Below are 26,097 nucleotides of genomic sequence, written 5' to 3' on the forward strand. Positions count from 1 at the left end.
ATGGGAGACCAGGAGAAGTACCTGGCCCCTGCCATCGGATCAGCACGGTGCACCGGCCGCAGCACACTGGCTGCGGCAACCATTGGAGGGTGAACCAATGGCAAAGGAAGACCTTTCTCTCTCTCTCTCTCTCTCACTGTCTACTCTGCCTGTCAAAACAAAACAAAACAAAACAAAAAAAACGTGGAAGTCTCAAGTGATGTAACGTGAAGAAGCACCTGATGTGCTCATTAGAAAAAGGTCTTAAAGACAGGTGCCCTGGAGAGGGAGGCACCGGCCCTGGTGGAAAGAGAGCTGGGAAACTGTCACAGGACACAATTAGAGAGTAGGCAAATGTTGTCCATGCCTACCTTACTGACACAGCCATTATAGCACTGGGCACACCAGACTCAACACAAGTTGGATTTTTAATGACTTCTCTCTGTCTCTTCCTTTTAAATAAAATTTATACACTCTTTTTCTAGTACAAGTTGGCAGTACACTTCAGAAACACTTCAAAAGGGTCAAACCCTTGCCCTCCAAAGTTCTATGTCTAGGAATGAATCCTCAGGAAATAACAGGGTTAATGATTGCTGTTAGTTTAACCCCAAGCGCCAGGCATGGCCAAAGCAATTGATGGATATTATTTCATTTTGTTCTCAAAATATTCCTATAAGGAAAATGCTGATATCACTTTATTTATACTTGAGAGAAATGAGACCTAGAAATATTTAGTAAATTTGCCTGAAGTTCTTGCCAGTAAGTGGTAATGCCACGATTTGAAACCAGGTCTCAGGGATTTGAAAATTTCATCTCCAAGCTCTACAGCTTTCTTCCTTTTTATGAATATGTAAAATGATTTATGCATAGGGACTGAGTAAACCAGTGAAGGCTCATGTGTACTGAATATTATGAAGATATGAAAAATGATATTTAGAACACTCTGTGCTATGGAAAATTATTTACAATGTAATTGTTGTGGGAAGATAGGTTATGATTGAATATACAGAAACATGAACCTGATTTTATGAAAAAAAATATGATAGTGGTTAGGTACTAGGGAAGTGCTCATAGGTGTATGTATTAATGTTGGGATTGTGGATTTTTAAAATTTCTTATGAATGCATTGTGTAGATTTTAAATTTTCTTAGAAGAAATGCTATTGTTTGTTTAAGCAGGAAAAAAAAAGATAAGAGATACCATAAAAGAGCTTGCTTGATTTTATAAAAATTAATCCCTGGTCATGAATTTTGGAAATGACCTAAAAAGTAAAAATAAGGAAACAGCTGGGCTGATTTTTCCATCTTTCATCTGTACATGGGCTGTTTACCAGTTTGTTTTAGGTAATTGTGCTTGGGCTTAAATATCAGCTACGTTTTCAGTGGCACATAGAAGAAGCAAGACATTGCCCTCTAATCTTGCGTAGCACTTTCCAGCCTGGCTGTGGAGTCTGCAAGGGAAGGGTCGCTGTTTCTCCTTAGTTGTTGTGTTCGTCGTAGCCCATGGCTCAGGGCCTGGCACGTTATAGAAGCTCAATAAATATTTGTCGAATGACTACGCGGTGGGGACGGAGAGGGAGAGGCGAGAAGTTTGGCACCGTCTGAGCAGAAGTGTTGTCTTGGAAGGGTTTGGAGAGCAGGTCATCGAGGCTGGGCAGGCAAGATGGGGGGCCGTGGGGACGCCCTTCGCGCTCACCGTCAGAAATCCGGATTTGACGGATGGGGCCACTGGGACGCACTCGGGTCTTCCAAGAGGGGATGTTCCATGATCAAAACCACGGAACGGAAACCCGATTCTGGCAGCCGGGCCGTGGGATGGTTGGGTCAGGGAGCGCGGGGGGCGGGGAAGGGGCCGAAGGCAGGAAGCGGGGAGGCTGCCCTAGCTATCTGCCTGCGCTCACGCCCGCCCCGGGGAGGCTGCGAGTGCGCGCATGCAGGGGAAGGGGCCGCGCGCGCCCCAGGGAGCTGGGAGTAAATCCCCCCAAGACAATGGGGCCGGGGGTGGCGCAGGCGCCCGGGACGGCGGGCGAGGAGAGCTGGAGTCGCAGCAGCGCCCCCACCTCCTTCGGCTGCTCGGTTGCCTGGGTGTGCAGAGGAACAAATTTGCGGCGTGGAAGGCGTCCAGGCCGGTCATCTATCATCCGCCGTGAATACGCACCGAGCTCTCATCGCGCGCTCGGCAGCCCTGCCCCTTCCAAGAGAGGGCTGGCCGGGGCCCAGGGGTCTGCCCAGGGCCGCTCGCCAGATTCCCCCTTGAACTTTGCTCTCTTCCATGCTCTACTCCCCGGTTTTCTTTTAATTCAGAAAAAAAGCAACAACAAACAGTGCCCAGCCCCCTCCCTGCTCGGGCCCCGTCCCTCCCTGCGGTTTGGCAAGGGAGAGCGCCTTGGCGGCCCGGAGCAGACCGTCCAACGCCGCGCAGCGAGGCGGGGCACTGGGCGCGCTCGGAGGAGGAGCGCCCGGGGCCCCGCCGCGCCTGCTCTCCGCGGGCGGGGGCTCCTCTCGGCCGCGCCCCCGGCACCCTGCCCGCTGCACGCCGGCCACTGGGGGCTGACCGGAGGCAGCTGCGGCTCAGCCCGCCAGGCTAGATCGCCCATTTAGCCAAGCCTCAGTCTCCTCATCCGTAATACAGTGAGCGATACAACCCATTCTACTTACTGCTTTGCTGTCGACCTCAAAAACAGGAGCATTGGTTGTCAGGGTCTTAAGTGTTGTGTTTGCCGGCACTGAAGGCAGAGGGTTTTCCTGCTATACCACAGCGCTGGCCCCATCTTGGGTCTTAAAATGTTTGATGAGGGTATTTTCCATCAATTATTTGTACAGTATTATGGGCCTACAAAAAATAAAATGCTTAAGCATCAATAACATAGAAAGCATGTGCCCCCCCCACCAAAGCATCACAACAAACAAAAACTCTGAAAATTAGAAACCCTTGCCTAGAAGGCTTATAAAACTTAGTTCAGTTTAGACATAGAGAACACAAGGAAAATCACTGGTGTAATCAGAAAGCGCACCTGGTGAGGCGCTGTGGCTTAGCCATGTTGCCCTGTTGCCACATCATCTGTGTCTACCTGGAGGTACCCATGTGTCTATCCTGAAATGCAGCTTCCTTGACCTGCTTCAGAGCCAGGCTGGAGCTAAGCAACTTTAAGCCCATTTGGAAGCACCATGAGGGACCACAGAAAGAGCAGGGGGACCATTGGATTACTGGATGGGCTGGTGATCCCGGTTGCAGTGGGCACAGTGTGGTGGTCCTCATGGTCCCAGGTGGATGGGCTGGGAGGATGCTTCACCCCTGAGGTCGGCTCTCTTTCCTTCGCTCCCTTCTGCACACAGGTGGGCTTCTACATGAACTGCAACCTCACTTCAGTCCTGCCAACCTGAGGATGCTGCCAGTGCAGCCATCCCAAAAGGAAACAAAGTCGTGATGGTTGTGGGCTTAGTCTTGTGATCCATGGGGGCAGCTTCATTTTGGTAGGTACTTAACCTGTGAGAATCTATAAAACATGTTTTCAGTTTGTCTCCAGTATGGCTGATGGAAGTCCCCCACAGGGGCTCTAGGGAGAGTTTGGGAAAGCTATCAGGTGACTACAACCCAGGGGACCAGTCGTGAAAGACAGAACAGGAAACCTGCTGTCAGTATTTCATGGTAACTGGGAAATCCACTGGGAGTTCACTCCTAGTAGCTGGGTTTTCTCACCTGCAAAAGCAAAGCTACTGTTTCTGGCCTTTGGGCCTCTCTCAGAGGGCGGGGAAGCGGCAAGTGTAACATTCCCCGAAGGGAGCTTTGGCCCTGCTGGGGACTGGTGGCCAGCAAAGAGGGGAGGTGGTGCTGTCCCTCCTGTTCAGGTGAATGAGTGTGAGGTCAGATAGACATGCCATAGACGGGGCCGGCACTGTGGTATAGCAGGTAAAACCGTTTTCTGTGGTGCTGGCATCCCACATGGGCACCAGTTCTAGTCCTGGTCGCTCCACTTCTGATCCTGCTCCCTGGGAATGCATCTGGGATAAGCAGCTTCAGAAGATGTTCCAAGTGCTTGGGCTTCTGCACCCACATGGGAGACCTGGAAGACGCTCCTGGCTGCTGCCTGACCTGGCCCAGCCCTGGCCATTGTGGCCATTTGGAGAATGAAACAGTGAATGGAAGATCTCTTTTTGTGTCTCCCCCCTTCTCTCTTTCTGTAACTCTGCCTTTCAAATAAATAAAATAAATCTTAAAAAAATTAAAAATGCAGAACTCTATATCTTAACTGCAGACCCTGTGTGCCAGAATTATCACCAAACACACACACACACACAAACACACACACACAAAACAAAAAACAAAACAAAAAAACAAAATGCACCGAGCTGACCATGACTCTTCAGAGTAAGTCCAGCAGTTTGCTAAATAGAAGTATCACCTTTTAAATAGCACATACTTGGAATGAACCCTTAAGATGTGTCTAAGCTTTAAAATGCACAGGGAATCAGTTCTTATCAAACCTAAAAATCTGTATTTTTCTTTTTAATGCTAACGCCCGTCCATGAAAACGTTGTGTTCATGGAGAAGCAAATAGTTGGGAAAAGAATTCTGGCCTTTGAGCCTCTCTCAGAGGGAGGGGAAGCGGCGACGTGTAACCGTAAGTTGTACCACGGAAAGTAACCACTGGTAACTTTGTCCGATCTCTGTAATATGCAAAAGTGCAGGAATGAAGGGAAAGTGCGTGACCGCCATTGCCAAACACAGGCTGAGCACGACACTTCATCTGGAGGTGGGGATAATTTGGGCATCCACTGCAGAGGCAGCAGCTCTCCAGAGAGTGAGGTTTTCCTGCCTCTCCTTAGGCCATGGGCCAAGGAAAATCAGGAAAGGGCAGGGACACCTGGATTCTGTCCCTTATGGGAAATGGCACTGCAGCAGGGCACACAAACCTGGGGAGAACCTCAGCTCCCACACGTAGGGGCTTGACCATGACTTTGAACATCCACAGCTGGGATTGAGCTCCCCAGGGGACCAAAACAGTGGGCAGGCGAATGGGGAATCCTGGCCTGTGATTGGCAGGGTTGGGTGGGGTGGGTGGGACTGGTCCTGCACCCTTGGAGACCAGTTCTTGCCACAGAAATGTGTCCTCTGGGACTACATGGATAGGTTTTAGGTGCGGTCTGGTCCAGGGTTGAAGCTCTGCCGAGACTTGTGGGTGTGAGTGAGAGGCTTGGCTTATGTGTGTTGCTGGGGGCCACACTATTAATCAGAGGAAGAACTGAGACCGATTTGTCGATGGAAATAATGACTTGGAGCAGCCTTACAAGTTACTCTGTGAGACCTGGCAGAACAAAAATCAGCCTCAGGCAAGAATGTTCACCATTCCAGGGCCAGATGCAAGAGCTGAGAAGGTTCTTTTAGGGGGTGTTTGGGACATTTCCCTGAAATTGTTGCCAGTACATCCCATCCTGCTCCGTGTGTGCAACTTGGAAAGAACCAGGGCTACCCAGGAGCACTGTTGGGCTTCCATTGCCTGGCCGAGTGCAGGCAGGTTTTCAGCGTCCATGCTCATGGAACAGTAAATGGATGGGAAAAACCCACCCTATGTTATAGCTCTGATGGTTTAGCCAGTGCCAACTTCCTGTGAGGACCTCTTTGAGTAGAGGTGGAAAAGGTCCCCTTGGCTTGTCCAGAACTTTCCAAAAGACCAGCCCTGCCCTGCCACTCCTGAGCCCAGAGCAGTGAAGAAAGTCAGGTTTGCACATGGCTCCTGCTTGCACATGGCCCAGATCTGATGGGTCAGTGCAGAAGCAAGTGTGCACAGGGCCTGCTGCATTCACAACTGCTGATCACAGGAAATGCTCCAACTTTCTTAAGTAGATGAAATATATATTTATATGTACACTTCCTATGGATGGCCTAGGATTTTTTTTTAAGATTTTATTTATTTATTTGAAATGCAGAGTTACACAGAGAGAGAGGTCTTCCATCTGCTGGTTCACTCCTCAACTGGCCGTTCCAGCTGGAGCTGGGCCAAACCGAAGCCAGGAGCCAGGAGCTTCTTCCGGGTCTCCCACACAGGTGCAGGGGCCCAAGCACTTGGGCCATCTTCCACTGCTTTCCCAGGCCTCAAGCAGAGAGCTGGATCAAAGAGAAGCAGCCAGGACATGAATTCAGGCCCATATGGGTTGCTGGTTCTGCAGGTGGAGGCTTAGCCTACTAAGCCATAGTGCCAGTCCAGAAATCTTTGGATTTGAAATCCACCTTCATAAAAAAGAAAGCAAGAAAGCAAGAAAATGCAGGTGAATAGTGAGAACAAAATTTTGAGGTGGGGTGGGGGTGTTGCTAAAAGCACCTGATAAAGGCATTTAGGGCATTTAAAAGTATCCTTTGCATGAAATAAAGGTGCTACTTCTAACAACTGAAAATTTAAAGCCGAGCCTGGTGTTGTGGTGCAGAGAGTTAAGCTGCAGCTCGTGACACCAGTTTGAGTCCTGGCTGCTCTGCTTCTTATCCAGCTTCCTGTCAATACACTTGGGAAAGCAGCTGAAAATGGTCTAAGTTCTTGGGCCTCTGTTGCCCACATGAGAGACTTGGATGGAGTTCCAGGCTCCTGGCTTTGGCCTGGCCCACTTGGGGAATGAACCAGTAGTTGGAAGTTTTTTTTTTTTTTTCACTGTCTCTCTCCTTCTGTCTAACACTCTGCCTTTCAAATCAATAAAATAAATCTCTTAAAAAAAAAAGTTGATTTTGGTGCAGAAAGATTGGAAAGCCATGAATGGATTTTTCATAATATGCATTTTCATGAACTTTTTGGAGATCCCCAAGTGTGCATAAATTTTGCATTTTTTGCATGAAAATAAATTTCTTTTAATTGCATTTTCTGTGAACTTTTGAAGTACCCTCATATAAGGAATACATGTAAAGCAATGGGAGTAGGGCTTACCATGTAGTACGTGTTCAATAAATATCCATTGTTCATGCTGTGGTTACTGTTAGTCATTGTTGTTGTTATATTTATTTCCTGTTGTTGACTTGGATGCTGCAGTTTGATTTTTATAGGCATCGACAGTCGATGAGAAGCGCAGATTTTTTTTTCTGGTTAGCGAAATAACTGGATCTCAGCAAATTTCCTGCTTTTTGCTATTTTCATTGCTGCTGATGGCTGAAGGATTCTTTGATTACTTCTGGGTTTGTGGCTTTTCTTGGCAGAAGAATTGAATTAAATTGCATTTCGATACTGAGTGTCTAAGTGCTGAACAAGGAGGGTGTCCCTGAATTTGAAAGTAATAAAAGCGTATTCCATTAACAAATTTAACAGTCTGTCTCCCTCATCATCCGCCGTGGCCTCATTTCCCATTCATGTGAGAGAGTGTGGAATTGTTATGCGTGTTGAGGGTGCCTGTTTTGTAGGTTTGTAAATGCTGTCTGTCTTTGTTTACATCAGTAAGAAGAATGGGAATGTTTGTATTTGCAGCTGAGTTATTACAATGAGCCCAGTGAGAACTGTGCAGTCACCGGCCATGCCATGTGGGCAGACCTCATTTGGAAGTTGTCCACTTTGCTTCTCGTGTTTGTTGCAGTCACTCCACGCAGAGAGCGGAGTGAGGCAAACGTTTCCCTTTGGTTCATCTGTCCATTCACAGATGTGTTTGTTGGTTGATTGTGTTCATTGTTACTTACAGAGCGTGTCTATCGACAGCCTATGATGAGTACCATGGCAACAGCAACCAGCTATCTTGGACGCTGTCTTCAAGCAGGGCAAACAGACAGTCAGCTCTTCAACAGCTGAATACAGACTTTTTTTTTTTTTTTTTTTTTTTTTTTTTTTTGACAGGCAGAGTGGACAGTGAGAGAGAGACAGAGAGAGAAAGGTCTTCCTTTTTGCCGCTGGTTCACCCTCCAATGGCCGCCGCTGCAGCCGGCGCACCGCGCTGATCCTGGCAGGAGCCAGGAGCCAGGTGCTTTTCCTGGTCTCCCATGGGGTGCAGGGCCCAAGCACCTGGGCCATCCTCCACTGCACTCCCTGGCCATAGCAGAGAGCTGGCCTGGAAGAGGGGCAACCGGGACAGAATCCGGCGCCCCAACCGGGACTAGAACCCGGTGTGCCGGCGCCGCAAGGTGGAGGATTAGCCTAGTGAGCCACGGCGCCGGCTTAAATACAGACTTTTTAAATCATTGTTGTAAAGATGTATTTTTATTTTATTTGAAAGGCAGAGCTACAGAGAGGGAGGGAGAAACTCCCCAATGGCTGGAGCTGGGCCCATCTGAGGCTGGGAGACAGGAGCTTCTTCCAGGTCTCAAATGTGGGTGCAGGGGCCCAAGCACTTGGGCCATCTTCTACTGCTTTCCCAGGCACATTAGCAGGGAGCTGGATTGGAAATGGAGCAGCCGGGACTCCAACTGGTGCCCTTATGGAATGCCAGCCAGTGCTGTGGGCAGAGGCTTAACCTGCAGAGGCTTAACCACAGCACTGGCTCCTGAATATGGAAATGGATGATGATGAATGCCGTGAAGGAAACACTGGGTGAGAAATCACAGAATAAAGATGGAGTTGAGTGTGCATGCGGGTTGATCTACAGAAGTCCAGGAATACCTCCTCTGATGGGACAATAATGGAACAAGACCTAAAGAATTGAGAGCACAAGGCCAGGGGAGGAGTGGGACAGATTGGAAGGGGAAGCCAATGAAAAAGACCCTGGGGGTGGGATCACATACAAGAGAATATTGGAGGGGCTGGCGCTGTGGTGTAGTGGGTAGAGCTGCCGCCTGCAGTGCCAGCATCCCATATGGGCGCCGGTTTGAGTCCCAGCTGCTCCACTTCCAATCCAGCTCTCTGCTATGACCTGGGAAAGCAGTAGAAGATGGCCCATGTCCTTGGGTCTCTGCACCCACATTTGAGACCTGGAAGAAGCTCCGGGCTCCTGGCTTCAGATTGGCGCACTCCAGCCATTGCAGCGAATTGGGGAGTGAACCAGTGATGGAAGACCTCTCTCTCTCTCTTTGTGTGTGTAACTGCTTTTCAAATAAATAAATAAATCTTTTTAAAGAAAGAGCATATTTGGAGAAATGATGAGTGCCACATCTTAAGGGGAGAGGGAAAGGGATTTGAAAGGTTTACCAGACATCAAAGAGCAGATGTGGGGCTCAGATCTGGAATACTGGATGTTCTGGTGGCAATACATCGCATATTTAGGTTTTGAAGATCCTGGTTTCAAACACAGGCCAAGCCCCGTGAGAAGGTGTCGTCTTGTTTGTCTGGTGCAATGGATTTAGAGAGGGTGTTGGATGTGTACTACGGAGCAGGGGTCTGATGTGCATCTCAGCTCACAGCTGCCAGCAGTTAGCTCTGTCTTCCGTGGGAAAGCAGGGCTGGGTTGGCAGGAAGGCCTCGTATTTGCCATCCCGGAAATAGGACAGTCTCAGGGGGAGGCGTTTGTGTGACAGCCAGAGTTCCACGACAACTCCTTGTTCATCGACACCAGAACAAGATCAACACCCACTGTAGGTCCTGCTCTTGAAGCCCAGACAGTCTCCCCTAGACCTTGATCTGGCTTCCCCAGAACCTGTGCCCTGTGCGGGGACAGCCAGAGTGAAGAGGACTGCTTGGGAACTATTACTACTTCATCCTTTCTTGCGAAACAGACAGAAGCAAGGAATTATAACTCTTGCTATTCCTTTGGAAATCAGTGAAAAAGGGGATCAATTCCTGAGTCGGCTAGGGATGGGCTGTGACAACCCATGCACACGCCTGTTCAGAGCCCTGGCCCACAGCTCCCAGAAGAGGGCAGAGTGGCTGAGCAGCCAGCTGTTCTGGCCCAGGGTTTTCACAGTCTGAGGGTGGCTGGAGTGGTTTGCTCAGCGTAGTTTCTGTGCTGGATTCCGGATGCTGTGTTCTCTTCTTCCAGGCCTCTAAAACCAGCGTGTGTGAGTTGAGAGAGAATCCCTTCCCCATCCCCGCCCCTCTACTCCTCCAAGAAATGCAATCAGTCCCCTTAGCGACCCAAGAGCTGTGCCCAGGGCGGCTCAAGGAGCCCAGTTTTGGCAGCCTAAACACCGAAAGGAGACCTACATGGCATCAAGCAAGGTAGAGGCCAACTGGAGAAATAACTGTAGAGGAGAACCAGAAAGAAGAGGGACAGAGAGGTTTGGGAAGGGGAACTTTCGCCTCCCAAGCTGTGGTGCCCACCGAGGCCAGGGAAGATGGCCCTCGTGCCCTTGCAGCCATCTGCCACCAGGGGGCGCTCAAGTTCACAGCAATGTCTCCGGGTTGCTGTTACCCTGGTGGGCAGCATTCTGGGAAAGGAGGGGCAGCGAGTTCAAGAAAAGGAATCCAAAGAATAATTTGTGCTTCCCAGAGATGACAGCTGAGAAGATTCTGCTTTCTGCGTGCTGAACCTGGATGACACCATTTTCAATGGCCCCTGAAGATGGGGTGCTGGCTGCACTGGAGTTGCCCTCTGCAGGGTCCACCTTGGCTTTTAGCAGAGCCCTGCCCTCTCCCCTACCCTCCTTGGTCCCTGCCAGCCTTCTCTTCCAGCTCTTGATCCATGCTGGCCCAGACCTGCCACCAGGTGAAGCTGGGAAGAAGAGAAGTTGCGTGCCCATTTCCCTTGTGCACAACAGGGATGGGGCTGCCTAGAAGGAGCCATGCTTGAGAGGTAGAGACAATTTCAAAAAGATATGTGGGAGTTTGACTCTCTTCTCTCTCTCATCAGGCACTGGGGGGGGCACTGGGTGCTTGTGTCTTCCTGAGTTCTGCTGTGTGGATGATGGGGTTGGGTGGGCTGGGTGAGAACGGGCAAGAGGAACAAGGAAGAACCAGTCTTGGAGAGGAGACACCTGCTGATCTGGGTTCTTCACCACCCCCAGTGAGGCAGCCTGCTGGACTGGGCAGAGGGAGCCAGGGTCAGAGGTCAGAGGGGGAGGGTCCCCAAAGCACAAGACTGGAGAGGATCAGTCATGCCTGCTTCTCAGCTTCCAGCCCAGAGTCTTTCGTGTGCAGATGCCCAGTGGGCGTCTGTGGAGTTCACGGTTCTGGTGGGCTCCAGGGGGATGCGTCCCCCGGTCGCAGTGGAATTTGCACCTCAGAAACGTAGGAAGCAGAAGCTACCCCAGTTACTTGAACAGAGGGAATTTGGTAGGAAGACGAGCTCACGAGGTATTACACAGCTAAACAGGCAGGGAAAAGGCAGGAGGAGAACGCTAGGTTATCACAAATGCAGCAAGTGTGGGAGATCTTATAACCCTGTACCTGAGGGTTGGGGACACAGGGAGAAGGCTGGAATTGCACAGGCTAGCACCTTGGAGGAGAGGCCTGCTGGACCTGAGGCCCAGACTCTCAGGGTGGCACAAGCACAAGTGTGTCTGTGTGGTGGGCACGACAAAGTGAGTGCTGGGGAAGCCGCAGCCTGGACTCGGGGCGGACGGGAGGAATTGCTGCTGCTGGGTGTCACTCAGAGCAGCAGGTGGAAGGAAGGAGGGCGGCTCAGAGAAGCCAGCACCTAGGAAGAGGCCATTCTCTTCTTCCTCCTCCCTCTTGGCACAGCCAGCCAGCGAGTCACCACCAGCCCAGCAGAGTCCCATCCCAGAACTGCGGGGAAGGGTGGGTTTGAGGCTTAAAATCTGGGACACTGTGCTTGCCTGCAATAGTAGGAGGCTCAGGAATGAGTGAGAAATGAGAAAGATTCCATCAGTATATTTTTTCTTTTCCTTTTTTTATTACTGACATTTCAAGAATAACAGATTTGATGATAAGCCATCAAGATGTCAGGCTGGCTGCCTGGAGCCAAAAGGCCTATGTGGGTTCCTGCAGAGAAACATGGCCCCATTCTTGGCCATCAAGCTAGAGAAACCTCTGTGGAAGATAGCAAAGCGGAGACGTCGGCTGGGCCAGCCTCCAAAGCTGGAAAGGCCGCCAGAGCACTGCAAACCGGGGGAGCTTCTGCCCTCTGGTGGACACCTGTGGTTCTGCAGGAGGGCGATGTGACCCACAGCATGCAGGCTGGGTGGACGGCCTGGCCCAATTTCACCTGCGTATCTTGAACATCTTGAACTCCAGAGCTGACCAGCTGAAAAAGGCCAGCTGGACCCTCGATGCCTTTCTTCTAAAGGCATAAAAGTCTCAACACTGAGATCCTAGCTGGAAGGGTATAGATACCTAAAGCTGAAAGAATAATCCATTTCATTTCTTTCTTTTTTATTTATTTTTTTTGACAGGCAGAGTGGACAGTGAGAGAGAGAGAAAGGTCATCCTTTGCCGTTGGCTCACCCTCCAATGGCCGCCATGGCTGGCACGCTGTGGCTGGCGCACCGCGCTGATCCGATGGCAGGAGCCAGCTGCTTCTCCTGGTCTCCCGTGGGGTGCAGGGCCCAAGCACTTGGGCCATCCTCCACTGCACTCCCTGGCCACAGCAGAGAGCTGGCCTGGAAGAGGGGCAACCGGGACAGAATCTGGCACCCCGACTGGGACTAGAACCCAGTGTGCCGGCGCTGCAAGGCGGAGGATTAGCCTATTGAGCCGTGGCGCCGCCCCATTTCATTTCAACATCTGGCTTGGGTCTAGAACACTGATTGGCAAATTTCTTCTGTAAAGGGCCAGATAATAAATATCTTAGACTCGCGGTCATGCAGTTCCAGCGATTCCACAGTGCCCTGATATGAGAGCAGCCATGGGCAGGAACTTACACGGGTAACTGTGTTCCAATAAAGCTTATCACAGACGCTGATGTTGAAGCTTCCTATCAGCTCCATGTGTCATGAAGTATGCTCCTTTTACTTTTTGAAAACCATCTGAGCACCGCATGGGAGACCAGGATAAGCACCTGGCTCCTGCCTTCGGATCAGCGCAGTGCGCCGGCCGCAGTGCACCAGCCGCGGCGGCCATTGGAGGGTGAACCAACGGCAAAAGGAAGACCTTTCTCTCTGTCTCTCTCTCTCTCACTGTCCACTCTGCCTGTAAAAAGAGACAGAGAGAGAGAGAGAGAGAGAGAGAGAGAGAGAGAGAACCATCTACAGCTGTGAAATCCATGGGTTTAGTTTACAGGATGTGCAACAGCAGGCAGTGGGCTGGGCTGCACCCAGGGCTGTACCTGATTAAGTCCTGCTTTCCAGGGTGGCTGGGCTGAAATCACTGATGCTGCTTCTACACTGCATTGCCAGTTCCCAGGTAGATGCATGGGTGCCACAGGATCTGCTTCCAAAGATCCCAAAGGGTGGTATCAGTCAAGGCTATCAGCTCTCTGGTTTTGAGGTTTAAGGAGCTATCTGTGGGAGAAACTCCAGCTCCAGATTTTACCCTCTCTTTACAGAGAGCTTTGTTTCCATTTAACTTTATATCATTGTGATGAGTGTTTGGCCTAGCGGTTAGGTACCCAGTTAGGATGCTTGCATCCATGTCAGAGTGCCTGGGTTCAGGTCCTGGATCTGTTTCTGATTCCAGCTTCTTGCTAATGTGCACGTGATGCCTCATGTGGTTGGGTCCCTGTCACCTACACAGGAGACCTGGATTGAGTTTCTGGCTCTGGGCTTTGGCCCAGCCCAGCCTTGGTTACTGTTCCACTGTGGGCATTTGGGGAGTGAACTAGCTGGTGCGAGCTCTTTGTCTCTGTCTGTCTGTCTGTTTAGGGTATTGTGGATTACACAGTGGGAGGCAAATGGTTTACATTGTGTGTTTTCTTGGATGTGCACACAGGAATTCTGCAAGGCTGCCTGTGGCCCAATACCTGGTTATTATATATGAGGGGAGAGCTGGGCAGGAAGGGGCAGGCAGGAGACTTTGCTGTACCCCTTGGTGCGTTCTGGCTTTTGAAATCTGTCAACATCTGCCTTGTCTCTTCCTCCCCCCCTTCCCTCCTCTGTCACCTGGGCCTGACCCTGTGAGGTGCTGAAGACACAGAACTCCCAAGTCTCTGGTGAAGGGGGCAGGCACTGGAGGAAAGCTGGTGATGCCTCCAGACAAAGGTGGCGCAGCCCTCAAAGGGAGCTTGGGGAAGTGCTCATGCCTGCCTGCGGGCTTCAGGGGTCAGTGAGAGCAGAGGAAAAGGGGAGGGGGAACCTGGCTGGGGACATGACCTGTACACCAGCCAGAGATGATTCTAGAATGTTGGCTGGTGGCATCTCTGTCACCAATGGAGCCCGGAGTTGCGTGTGAGAGGGGAGAATAGAGAAAAGGTGTGGGTGGCGGAGATGAGGTTAGAAAGGTTGCTTGGGGGCAGTTTGTGCAGAGAAACGTAGACTTTCCCTGGGATACAGGGCTCAATCCTGACGCCTCAGAAGGTACTTGTGGAGGATGCGCAAGCTAGCAAAGCAGAGTGTGGGGCAGTGGCAGCTCCAGGCGGGGGCCCTTGCATCTGCGAAGGGAGAGGCTGGGCTGGTGGAGTGCTGGGTCCCATCCAGGAACTGACTTTTCTGACCAGGGCCAGTGTCTCCTCTCTTTATGCAATCGCTGGTAGCATCCAAGAAGGCTCACGCTGAGCTCTCTCACCAAGGCCCTGCTGCACGAGGAGGTGAGAAACGCATCTGCCCAGGGCTCAGGGGAGAAGCTGCAGCCTGGGACGAAACTACTGGCCTGTGCCTGGGAGTGAGTCAGGGGTGAAACCAGAGCCCGCTGCCCAGCGGGAGGAAAGATGAGATGCGGCAGAAGACTCCTCCCCACCCTGCCCAGATGTTCTGGGAGACTCTGGCTGAACTCTGGGGCACACCCAGCCCCGTTCCTGGCAAGCATGGCAGACCGGAGTGTTCTCACTCCCCGGTTTCTAGCTGCTGTTGCTGCAGAAACGGCATGGGGTGGCTGAGCCCCCTTGGAGAGGGCTCAGAGTTGTCTGCAACAGGCCGGGCACCTGCAAGTGGGTGCCCTGGTGCCGGGGTGCAAGATTCCAGGCAGAAGTTTGGCATTGAAACTTGGCGGCTCTGACGGGGCCAGAGCAGCTACAGTTGACGCTGAGGGCGGATCTCAGTCCACTTGCATATGAAATCAGTGAGATAATGAATGTGCAAACATTGGGAAAGTCGCCAAACTTTGCATTGCACCCCGTCCCACTGCTCTTCCACCAGCGTTTCCCACTTCACTTCCTGTCCTACTGTTGCCCCAGCATCCTCTATGCCTTTCCCCCTTGCTCGGTCCTCCGCTCACAGCTCATCAGCCGCTGGACGCTGGACGTGGCTGACAGCATTTCTGAGCTGGTTCCTGAGGCCCTCCCCTTCCACTTCTGCTGCTCTGCTGTAGACCAGGCCCCGCCTCTCTTGCTTACACTTGAGTAAGAGAAATGCATCCACTCCACCTCCCTTTTCTTTTTTCCTTTGAGTTCATCAGTCACATGGGTCATCTAAGACTTAGTCATCTTAGAATATACTCTTGAAGATTTCACTCCTCCAATCCAAAACTTTTACAAACTTTCTACTGCCTGCAGGGTCATAAACTCTAAAGCCTCCTGATGCGAGCTTCCTGGATTACCCCACTTCCTCGTGTTCACCAAGATCCCCCGAGACCTGCCATGGTTTTCTGCCCACTGTGGCTTTGCTCAGGCCATGCCATCTGCCTAGAATGTCTTCCCTGACAAATTGTCCCCCCTTGAATTTCAAAGTTCTTAAAGAGTTGCGGATACGTTATCGATGGCATGGAATCATATTTTAGATGCATCAAAAAGCTTTCCTTTTAGTAATCTCAGATTTGTGCAGCAAATATTTATTTTGTGGGTTGGAAAAGAGTTCACTGTTTACTTACTTGGGTACAGGATCTAGAGGTACCAGGATTAGGGGTAAAAAAAATCCACAATCATAATCCTAATACTGGTGCAAAAGAATATGTCTAGACAGGCTTTTCTCTTTTTGCCCTTTGTACCAGGAAGCTCAGAGGAGATCAGACTCTCAATTGCAGTGTTCATTTGCTCACTCCAGAATTCACTATACCAGGTGCCAAGTATACACTAAGAACTATATTAGGGGCTGGTGGTGTGGTGCAGTGGGTTAAGCTGCTGCCTTCAATGCCAGTATCCCATATGGGCATCAGTTTGGGTCCTGGCTGCTCCACTTCTGATCCAGCTCCTTTCTAATGAGCCTGAGAAAGCAGCAGAAGATAGCCCTAGTGCTTGAACCCCTGGACCTACTTGGAAGACCTGGATGGAGTTCCAGGCTCCTGGCTTTAGCTGTTGAGGCCATTCAGGGAGTGAACCAGCAGATGGAAGATCTCTCTTTCTCTCTGTCCCTCCCTCTTTCTCTGCAACTATGCCTTTCAAATAAAAAATCTTGTTTTTTATAAAAATAATTATGTTAGATCAAACAATGTCACCATAGTTCCTGCCCCAAAGACATAACTATTAACTATTACATTTAGCACTTTTGCATTATCATTTTCTCTGCTCCCAATGTTATAATTTTATTTTAGTAATTAATTTCATGTTCACTAAAATTAAAAAGAGATAAGATGCAGTCAATATATAAAGGTAAAAATATTCAAATACTGCTAATGGGGCCACACATTTGATCTCCACTGTCAAAAATTCTGTATTTGGGGCTGGTGCTGTGGCGTAGTAGGTTAAGCCTCCCTCTGTGGTGCTGGCATCCCATGTGGACATTAATTCCGATACAGCTCCCTGCTGATAGCCTGGGAGGGCAGTGGAGGATGCCCCAAGTGCTAGGGCCCTTGCACCCATGTGGGAGACCCACAGTAGGCTCATGGCTCCTAGCTTCAGATCCACCTAGCTCCAGCTATGGGGAGTGAACCAGCGAAGGGAAGACATCTCTCTGTGTCTCTCCCTCTCTTTCTGTAACTCTGCCTTTCAAATAAATAAATATTAAAAAAAAATAAATTCTAGGGGCCAGCGCTGTGGCGTAGCGAGTAAAGTCACCGCCTGCAGTGCTGGCATCCCATATGGGCACTGGTTCGAGACCCGGCTGCTCCACTTCTGATCCAGCTCTCTGCTATGGCCTGGGAAAGCAGTAGAAGATGGCCCAAGTCCTTGGACCCCTGAACCCGCAAGGGAAGACCCTGAGGAAGCTCATGGCTCCTGGCTTTGGATCAGCGCAGCTCTGGCTGTTGAGGCCAACTGGGGAGTGAACCAGCAGATGGAAGACCTCTCTCTCTCTGCCTCTTCTTCTGTCTCTGTGTAACTCTTTCAAGTAAATAAATAAATATTTTTTAAAAATAAATTCTATATTTTTGTTCTTTCATTATAGGTGCTTTCCTAAAGTCAATGAAATCTATAAATATAACTGATATACAGTTTGATCCAATCAGTGATTTTGTAGGGCTTTTCTTTTTCTGTTTTACCTTGTAAACACAGAATAAGCTTGATATTCTCTCACAACTCAAATATGAGCTACAAGTTACGTTTTGTAAGATGATTTGCTTTCTGTTTCCAGAAAAGAATTATAATTTTTTAAAAGTTCATTTCAATATTGATAGTATTTCTATGTCACTCAAATCCTGCATGGAAACTGGATACGACATGGTAGTGGTTAAATAAGTTAGCACTTGAGTAAGCAAGGCATATCAAGGCATATCAGGGTAGACGTATGTGTGACCAGGGTCCGTTTGAGCATCCCTGTGCATTAATGTCCTCAGTGTGTGGAGTTGCAGGTGGAGGTCCCTTCCTTCCAGGATTACCTATGGGAAGCTGGCGTCCTGCTAGGGAGAGAGTGGAAGTGGTCTTCGCACCTGTTTCAACCTAGAGTTTGTCTTGACCTTTTGCCTCTGCCGAAACACTGCCTGCCTGTGGGGCTTGGACACCCCAGCACTGCAAAAGGTTTCTGTCAGGTTCCCAACCTGCTTCCCTTGGCCTTCAGTCCAGGGGCCTTTGAGTAATCCACCCACATGTTTACTGCATAACAACTGAATTGTCCTGGCATGGAAATTAGGCCCAGGAGCCAACAGACCTCACCTCTTCATAGATCTCTCGTTTGGATTCCTAAAGTGTTCTATCCTTGTGTCTCATCTTCTAATCTCCAAGCCCCCACCCCTAGGGTACCCTGGATAGGTGTCAAAGAGGGCCTGACAGGAGTGCGGGGCTCATGCAGGGGGCCTACAATCTGCAGCCTTGCCAGGAGCTGGTGGGGTTGCACCAAAAGCATTGGCATGTCAGTGGTGGCCAGAACCAAGAGCCAGATGCCCCATGAACTTCACTGACCGCCAAGGACTGTTTTCAATCCACTTTAGTTTAATTTGAATCACATTCTTTGGACACCTATGTCCAATTGCTAGGTAGTAGGGCTGTGGACTTAAATAAAATGCTGCCCTGGAGGAGCTTATTGTTCAATGACGATGAAATTGATAATGATAGCAGCTATGTCATTGATCCCTTGCTACATGCCTATGACTGTGCTTGGTATTTTGTATACACTGTTTTATTTAGCACACAAACACCTCAATAATTCCCTCTATATATCATATTGGGAAACTGAAGCTTGGGGAGCAAGGGCAACATAAGTGGCAGAGTTAAGGATGGATTTTAACTCTGACATCAGGACCCACCATTCTAACTGCAAGGCTCCCCTCCCAGCCATTAGAGCACTGCCTATTCCAGGCATAGAAACACCTCAGTCACACAGTGACAGCTGCTGTCATTCGGCACACAGACATGGTCTGAATGCTGGCATGGATTCTGTTTGCTCATGAAAATGGGGCAAAGTCAAGGTGATTTTCCTTCAACAAGCAATATACACTTGTTCGTGGGGAATTTAGGAAGTGACCTAAAGGATATTGGAATGATAAGTTGATCTGACTGTTGGGTGTTTCACACTCACCCTCTCTAGTAACTGTCACAAAAACTCTGGAGCATTCTCTTATCCTTTCCATATACAGATAAGGAAACAGAAGCATAGGTTGAACAATTTAGGGTCAAGTAGCTTGCAAATGTCAGAGCTGGAGTTTGAATGCAAGTCTTTTGAAAGCCTACACCTGCTCTCTCTAGCACACTGAGTCACGGCATGGAGAAGTCCAGCAGAAGCACTGTGCTGTGCATAGGAGAATCACAGAGGTGTCTGACTTAGATCCTGAGAGAGCTCACAGTCGAGCATGGAGACCAGGATAGTAGGTATGTGGCTATTTCCACTGTAAGGTCCAAAGGCTGCACTGTATGGCTGGGAGTGTGGCACTGTAGAATGGTTGAGAGGATGGCTCCTGGAGTCAGACAGACCTGGGATTCATCCTTGGGTTTAAATGGTATCTGTGCAGGTCTGGCTGAGCTCCATCTTTGCCCAAGGCTGTTCTTACTGTGTTGGTAGGAGCATCTGTCTTACACTTAGGGAGAGATCCACATTTGCACCATGTGACTTCCTTCCTTTTCCAGTAGCTGGCTGGGATGTCCCCTTTCACCCTAGAAAGTGCTGAGGTGCCTGTCCTCCAGCTTTGTTGAGAGATCTGAACGTTAACACAGGACCAGGGGCTCACGGGAAAAGAAATCAGAGCTCAGGGTAGCATGGAGTTCAAGTGTATCCCTTCTCTAGCCAGCCTCTGGATGCCTCTGTTACAGTATTGCTGTCTCTGTCTGGGCAGTACTGTATCTGCTTCTTCTCCTCTTGCTAGAAATGCACTTTGACACTTTGTAACAAATAACACAATTTTCCCTTTGTGTTTCCCTTAATAAAACACAGAAACGAGAGCAAGAAGAGGAAAGTAAAAAAACATGTTCCTGTCATCTCCACTCTACAGCAGGAAGTCTGTCCCCTCCCTCTCCTCTTCCCTCCCACCAAGCATCAGTCTCTGACGCCCTCATCCCCAAGTCTCTCCCCAAATCTCAGCCCAGAGACTTGTGAGTCTAGTGTGTTTCATTTGTCTGTTTTCTTCCACAAAAGGGACAGGTCCACAGCAGGTCTACAGCCCATCTACAAATTGCATTTTGACCTCAGACAGAAGATAAGGCAGAGTGGGATCTGGGGGCCTCCTATGTGAAGAGCTGCCCCTAGGTTCACAATGGGCCCCAAAGATATTCCCCATTCACTGACCCTTGTAACTTCTGCCAATGATGGCAGCTTCCAGACCAACCTGACAAGGCCTCACAATTCCCCCCTCAAAGTAAAGTACTAGGTTTAAGACATGGTTCCCAGATCTCTTGGGATCTGCTTGAAGATGCAAGATTCCCAATGTTCACAACAGAGCCCTATCTCTTGGCAGCAAACAGTGCACGCTGCCACACTCGGCCCATATGCTAACTGTACAAGTGCAATGTGGCAGATATGTGTCTTTATCAGCCCATGTAGAAAAGGACTGAGAAGGTTTTGCTCCTAAGGCATACAGTGTGGGTCAACAGCAGTCACTGGAAATGCTGACCTGAAATCTGGTCGCCTTGATGGGTATTTCATTCCCCCAAGAAAGGAAATGAGACTCTGAACACATCATCACCAGAAAGTTGTAATGGGTCTGGGAGCCATAACTTGGAGACACAGAAAAGCTGTATCAGGTTTAGAGAAGAGTGGACAGAATAGACAGCTATCCCCTCATCTGAAGGTTTTGAAAGCAGAATCTGACTTTGTGAATGGGTGACCTTGAGGAATCAATGAATCAGAGGGTGGGAACTTTCAGAAAATCTATTTTGACCCATTGCAAACTAAATAGTTGGACCAGAGGTGCTTGAAATCACTTCCACCTCTAAAAGCACAATTTGGGGAAGGATCTCTTCTGAATGCCATTCACCTCATTTTCACAAATGCATCTTTCCATTAAAAGAAGGACTCCAGATTATCTGTCATAAAAGACTTCAGGATAGTGACTCTGTGGACACTTCTTTCGTTAGAAGGCAAAATGACAGCATCTGAGATCAAAATGGAGCACAAGGCATGATCAGGACGTTCCATTTGTCTGTCCACCCATCATGTCACTGAAATGGCTAGGACTGAAGCAAATCTGTCCTGGGCAGGAGTGGGATTCATGATCTCCACCTGGCAGAGGTGAAATAAATTGTAAAAAATTAAATTTTTTAAAAAAGAAAGAAACCTCAAATAAATTGTAACAAAGAAAACTCCATCATCAGCCAAGTCCACACCTAGGCACCACTAGGCAGTTGGAGTTGGAGTTAGCACACTCTAAGCTGTCAGGGCTGCTGCCCAGCCTGCTGGCTTTTCAGATCATGTTGCACAGGGTCTTCAAGCCAGATGTCAGGTCCTGATGTCCAGAGAGTCAAACCAATGGCCCAAACTCAGTGGCAGACCTGGGAATGGAAATTGAGGTCCTCACAATCCTGCCCCTCCCCTTCTCTGCAGGGCTTCCTACCTACAGCGAGAGTGCCACTCGTCCCTCAGCCAAGGAAATGGTATTTGCTCAACCCATCTGTGTGCCTGGCTCTACACGAACAACAGCAGCTTCTAATGTGGTCATGAGACCCGGTCCCCATCCCGAAGTGCCCAATGGCCAGCTGGGGAAAGACATTCCTACCCAAAACTTGTGTAATCGACACTAATCAGGCTGTCTTCCAGATGCAAGAACTGTTGGAAAAAGCTGGGTCTCAGAACAAACAAGAATCTATCCACTTTCCAGATAGTTGCTACCACAGGAACATTCTTACTGCTAGATCAATGTATTACATAGATTCAAGACCTTCAGTGGAACCAAAATTCTGTTGGCCATTTGCAAATTTCCCTTATGGTTGTATTTTCTCTACTTCACTTTGTTTTTCTTGGCAAATTTCCCCCTATATTATCCTCAGGATACTTGTGTGTGTATATACATACATACATATACATATACATATATATAAATACACACACACACACACACATATCACACCCTGCCCAGGCTGGGGTGGTTGTAAGGACAAGGTCAGGTGTTAAGAAGCATGCCACAAACCATCTGAGCCATGTCAGAGAAATCTCCCAGCCATGCCAAGCCCCAAAGACTCATCTGAAACAATGGATAAAACTATTTGTTCTACCTTCCTCATAGCTTTGTTGGAGAGATCAAGCAAAATTATGTACCTGAACCTACCCTGAAAAGTACAAAGTCGTCTTCAGCTGTAGGGTATTACAGTCTTCAATCTTTCCCCCTTGTCTCTCTGAAGTCAGCGTTAGCTGGTGCCTGCTGGTGGCACACACGATGGCAAGTGGGGTCACTGCTCCCCTGGGACAAGCTGCTGACTTCACTTTCTCCTTAGAACTGAGGAAGGGCCCAGGCCTTGGAGACAGCCATGGAGAACCCTTGCCACCTGCCATGTCTTCTGGTTCACTTCGTCAAGGTGCCTCCAATTCTAAGTGAGCTCTGTCCAGTTTAGGAACTGTATGGCCCCTGGAGAATCCCACTGAACTTGGGACATGGCTTCCAGGGGGCTCCGTGTTGTTCCCCTCACCTGTACTGTTGGAATAACAATTGCCTCCACTTCACAGTGTTGTAAAGACTGAACGAGTTGACTATGGGACCACGCCTGGCAGGAAACTAAGTGTTCCACTAACATCAGCCAGTGCTACGGTGGATTTGTTGAGAGTGAGAGTCTGCTGCCTCCCCTGGGAGGGGCTGCAGGTCTGACATTGTGAGCTCAGGTAGATGGTTCAGGGAACTGAACGCTTTCTCCCCCCCAGGTACTGAGTTTCCCTAAGGGCGTCCCCTTAGCTGACTCTGCTCAGTGCCTTGGCGAGTTCATCCTCAGAGGGTCAGAGCCCATCTCTCCACAGACCTGGTTCAAGCGTCAGCTGTGGGTCCCATAGCTTCCCAGTGGAAGTTGGGAACTTGCCGGAGCTCCTGGGCGACGGAGAAGGGGTTGCCGGCGCCTGCAAGTCACACGCGGCCAATAGCTCGGGGCACTCCCCGCCGCCGGTGTGGGCCGCCGCGCTGTTACCGCTAGCGGTAAGTGGCTGAAGAGCGGCCGCGGGCCAGGTGGCGCGCAGAGCTCGGCGGAGGCCCTGCCGGGGCGCCCCGAGGTAACAGTTCCACGTGGAGGGGAGGAAACTTTGCGCGCCCGGGAGGTTGTGGCGGCGCAGGGACGCAGTGGGCTGCGGCCGCGAGATCGGCGGCTCAGCCAGGCAGGGAAAGAGAGCCCCGCAGCCCGGCCGCGGGACGCGCTCCCAGCCCCCCGCCCTGCGCACCCCACCCCCTTTCCTCGGCCGCGCACGCAGCGCAGCGGCCCCTGTCAGAAACGGCGGGATCCGCCCGGCGAAGCAGGGCCGACTTGCACCCAGGACCCTGGGCCTCCGCCTTCTCCGCTAAGCCTCGGAGAAGCATCCGGCCCTCCCCTCCCCCTGAAGAGCGACGCGGGCGGGCAGGACGTCCCGGGAAGGCCGGCCGCTCGTGGCCACGTCCTGGCCCGGCCCGGGCGCGCCGAGGAGCAGAGCCAGGGGCCGGCGTTCGCTCCGGCTCCCTCTCCGGCGCGCCGGAGCCGGGGGGTGGCTGCTCGGGCTGCATCGGCGGGGGCAACGCCTTCTCAGACCGGAGCTTCCCGCGGCGCTCCGCAACTCCACTCCGCTCTGGCAGCGGCGAGCTCGCCCGCCCATCAGGTAAGGAAGGCTGCCCGTCCTGGGCTCTGGCTCTGGCGGGCGTGTTTCTGAAAGTGGAATTGAAATGCATCCAAGAGTGAGCCGGGCCAGTCCCGGCTCCTCCCCGAGGCGACTCCTCTGCTCCTCCAGACATTCCCGGCACTGGCCGACCGGCGGGAGGACCTCCCCACGCGCCCCGCAAGCCAGCTCCCGCGCGCCCCCCAGCAGCGCGCCGCGCCAGGAGTCCGGAAGCAAGAGGGACGCTCCGCAAGTCCCTTACCCTGCCCCTTCCCGAGCCCAGGCAGGTGAGGGCCCACCCAGGCGACCGCGGCAAAGGGTTGCACATTCCGTCGTCCCGCGTGCTTGGGCCCGGCCGCGCGAGGGAGGACACCCAATGCTGTGATGCCCATCACACCGCAGCAGCTGGTTTCCCGCAGACATCTCCCTAGGGCCCGCGTTCGTACAGGTTGGGGCGGAGCCGGACTCGGGATGGGAAACCTGAGGCTGGGGACAGGGGAGGAGGGTTGGAGTAGGAGAAACGCAGTTGGGGGGCGGAGGCCTAAATACAAAACGCGTTGACTTCAAGTGAAATCAGATCAGTCTGAGCAGTTCGCTGCGCCTCGTCTCTCTCCTCCCATCCCTCACTGCTCTTGGCTGGACTCTATCCCCCCGGCTCATTCTGGTGGCCCTGGACACTCCCTCGGTCTTTTCCCAGGGGTGTGGCAGCTGCGGGCGCCGAGTCCCGGGGGCACGGACGCCAGACGCCTGGTTTCCTCTCCACTTACAGGTTCTCCCGGCGCGGCCCGAACATGCTGGACGGCCTGAAGATGGAGGAGAACTTCCAGAGCGCCATTGAGACCTCGGCCTCTTTCTCCTCACTGCTGGGTGAGTGTTCAGGCCACGCGCCCCGGGCGCACCTTATTTCCGCCAGGTCCGGAGCTTGGAGCCCAGCTCTCTGGGACCCGCTAGGCGACCGAGGAGCTACAGTCCCTCTTCCCGCACTCAGCTGAGCCCACTCCCTGGCTCCGTCAGTCCTCTGGAGTCGTCCCTCCCCAAATAAAACCCACAAGCCGCCCCAGGTCTCAGGCGCGGGGCACTGAATTCCCTCTAGTCGAGAGGAGCGGAGAGCTAGTTCATAGGCGTCTGAGTGGCAAGTGATTAAAAGTACCCAGGGCTGGGTTTTTTTAATCACGGAGCTGATGGACGTCTCTTAAATGCCATCCTTCCTCGGAGGCCTGTGTCAAGCATCTCAAAGCCGAGGCCGGGAGCGCCCAAGTTCGAAGCAGCTTCTCGCCCCCACCAACCCCAACCCCAATTTCAGTCTTGGGCACGGCCGAGGGGCTTTTCCGGGCCGGTGGGCAGCGCAGCGCGGGGATTAGCCCGCGCGGCGGGGCCCTCGCTTCGGCTTTAATTAACTGGAGCTAGATCTCAGGTCCAGCGGGTCCCTCCACCCCCGCCCCAACCCCTCGGTGACCGCGGAGGAGCAGCGAGTCAATGGCCCCCGAAGGGCGTCAGGCTCGGGGCTCCCAGAGTTGAGGCCAAGGGTTCTCATTACCGGGTTTTACCCCGCCCATGGCGCTTTTCAGGTTTGGGGAGCAGGTGTTTTATGTTTAGGGATTTTTTTTTTTAAGCGGGAAGGAGTTTTTCGTTTTGTCGTTTCAATCTCTTGGCTCTTTCCCTCCCTCGGGACCGCCATGGCCATGGTTAAAACGTTTCGGCTGGAGACACTTCATACAGAGAGGCATCCCCAGGCTCCCCACACTCCAGACGAATCAAAATCACGCACCTACACCTAGAGCTCCCTTCTTCCAACGCGCCTTTCCGCAACCTCCGAACCTAGGGGCCCCGGCTCGGCGGGAGCTCCTGGGGATGTCCTCCACAGGCGTCACATTTAGCCCGGAGCCTCCCGCCTGGCCCACGTCGGCTCCCAACGTCCCAGTCGTGGCCGGGGACGCCGAGACCCGGCTGAAAGAAAACAGAAGGTTCGCCTTGAGAACCAGCTCGCTGCTTCTCCTGGCCCTCCTTGCCAACTCCCCAAAGCCACCCGCTCCGCTTCCAACTCCGAAGGAGAAAGCGAGAAGTGTATTGCAGGGAAATGGGCCGGGGTCTGCCTTTTGGCACAGCATGCGCAAGGGCATTGTTACCGTGGGACAGGGCCACCTTGAAATAGCTGTGAAATGTGCCACCCAAGGCGGCCAAGTAGCACCCCGAAGAAGGCACCTCTGCTTCCTCAAGCTCAAGGAACCAAACAAATACTCCAGGGAGCAGGACAGAACGGTTCAAGCCACGCACCGCTACTGCGCGTGCCCGACTGACATAGGGAGTCCGGGCCGGAGGTCTCCAGGCGCGGCTTTTTAACCGTTTGTTTTTTCTTCCCTGTATTTTGACGCTTCTTAATTACGAACAACCCATCTGCAATTTGCACGGCCGCCAAGAGGCAGCAGTTGGGTGTTCGTTGGTTTGAAGAACACTGTGCCTGCCTGGGGGCGACGTGGTATTTTTTTTCCCGTGTACCCACGGGACATTTTAAGAAGATAAAAGAAATTTTAAAGTCTGTTCCAACCCCCCCCCCCAAATAAAATTGCGTTTTAACGAAAGAAAAAAGCGGATGGTTCTTACTCATTCTTTGTTTAAAAAAAGTCAAGACAGACAAGCATAGTGAGTGATTTAGATTAATTAAGATGCGATAAACCTGGGAGCGCACATTTATTTTTAACCTAATTTTCCAGGATGCGCTCACGCTCGCGCGCATACCTGGGT

General features: G+C 51.3%; 1 protein-coding gene and 1 long non-coding RNA gene across 8 annotated transcripts in view; one reads left to right on the forward strand and one right to left on the reverse strand.

Annotated features, from left to right (window-relative positions):
• Positions 1-19,987: 19,987 nt before the first annotated feature.
• Positions 19,988-25,881, reverse strand: LOC149125401 (uncharacterized). 3 transcript variants are annotated; one of them, XR_016237066.1, is made up of 3 exons: positions 25,482-25,881; positions 25,124-25,302; positions 19,988-20,817 (listed from the first exon to the last, which is right to left on the reverse strand). It is a non-coding gene; the product is annotated as an uncharacterized LOC149125401 (long non-coding RNA). The 3 variants fall into 3 exon arrangements; XR_016237064.1 differs by lacking the exon at positions 19,988-20,817 and adding an exon at positions 20,908-21,086 and having other exon boundaries at positions 25,482-25,877; XR_016237065.1 differs by lacking the exon at positions 19,988-20,817 and adding an exon at positions 23,712-23,841.
• The window catches only part of LMX1A (LIM homeobox transcription factor 1 alpha), a 169,772-nt gene continuing 166,246 nt past the window's right edge, over positions 22,572-26,097 (forward strand). Inside the window, exons 1-2 of one of the 5 annotated variants that reach the window (XM_089336936.1) lie at positions 22,572-22,711; positions 24,125-24,222. In XM_089336936.1, the coding sequence (XP_089193062.1) occupies positions 24,147-24,222 (76 nt within the window). In that variant the 5' untranslated portion in view covers positions 22,572-22,711; positions 24,125-24,146. Of the gene's footprint in view, positions 22,712-22,959; positions 23,359-23,432; positions 23,643-23,668; positions 23,804-24,124; positions 24,223-25,991; positions 26,096-26,097 lie in introns of those variants that run through there. The other 4 variants (XM_017345718.4, XM_051858425.3, XM_089336935.1 and 1 more) reach the window with 4 other exon arrangements.

Source organism: Oryctolagus cuniculus, chromosome 7, assembly GCF_051225735.1.
Source record: "Oryctolagus cuniculus isolate XC-2025 breed Fujian yellow rabbit chromosome 7, ASM5122573v1, whole genome shotgun sequence".
NCBI classification, from domain to species: Eukaryota; Metazoa; Chordata; class Mammalia; order Lagomorpha; family Leporidae; genus Oryctolagus; species Oryctolagus cuniculus.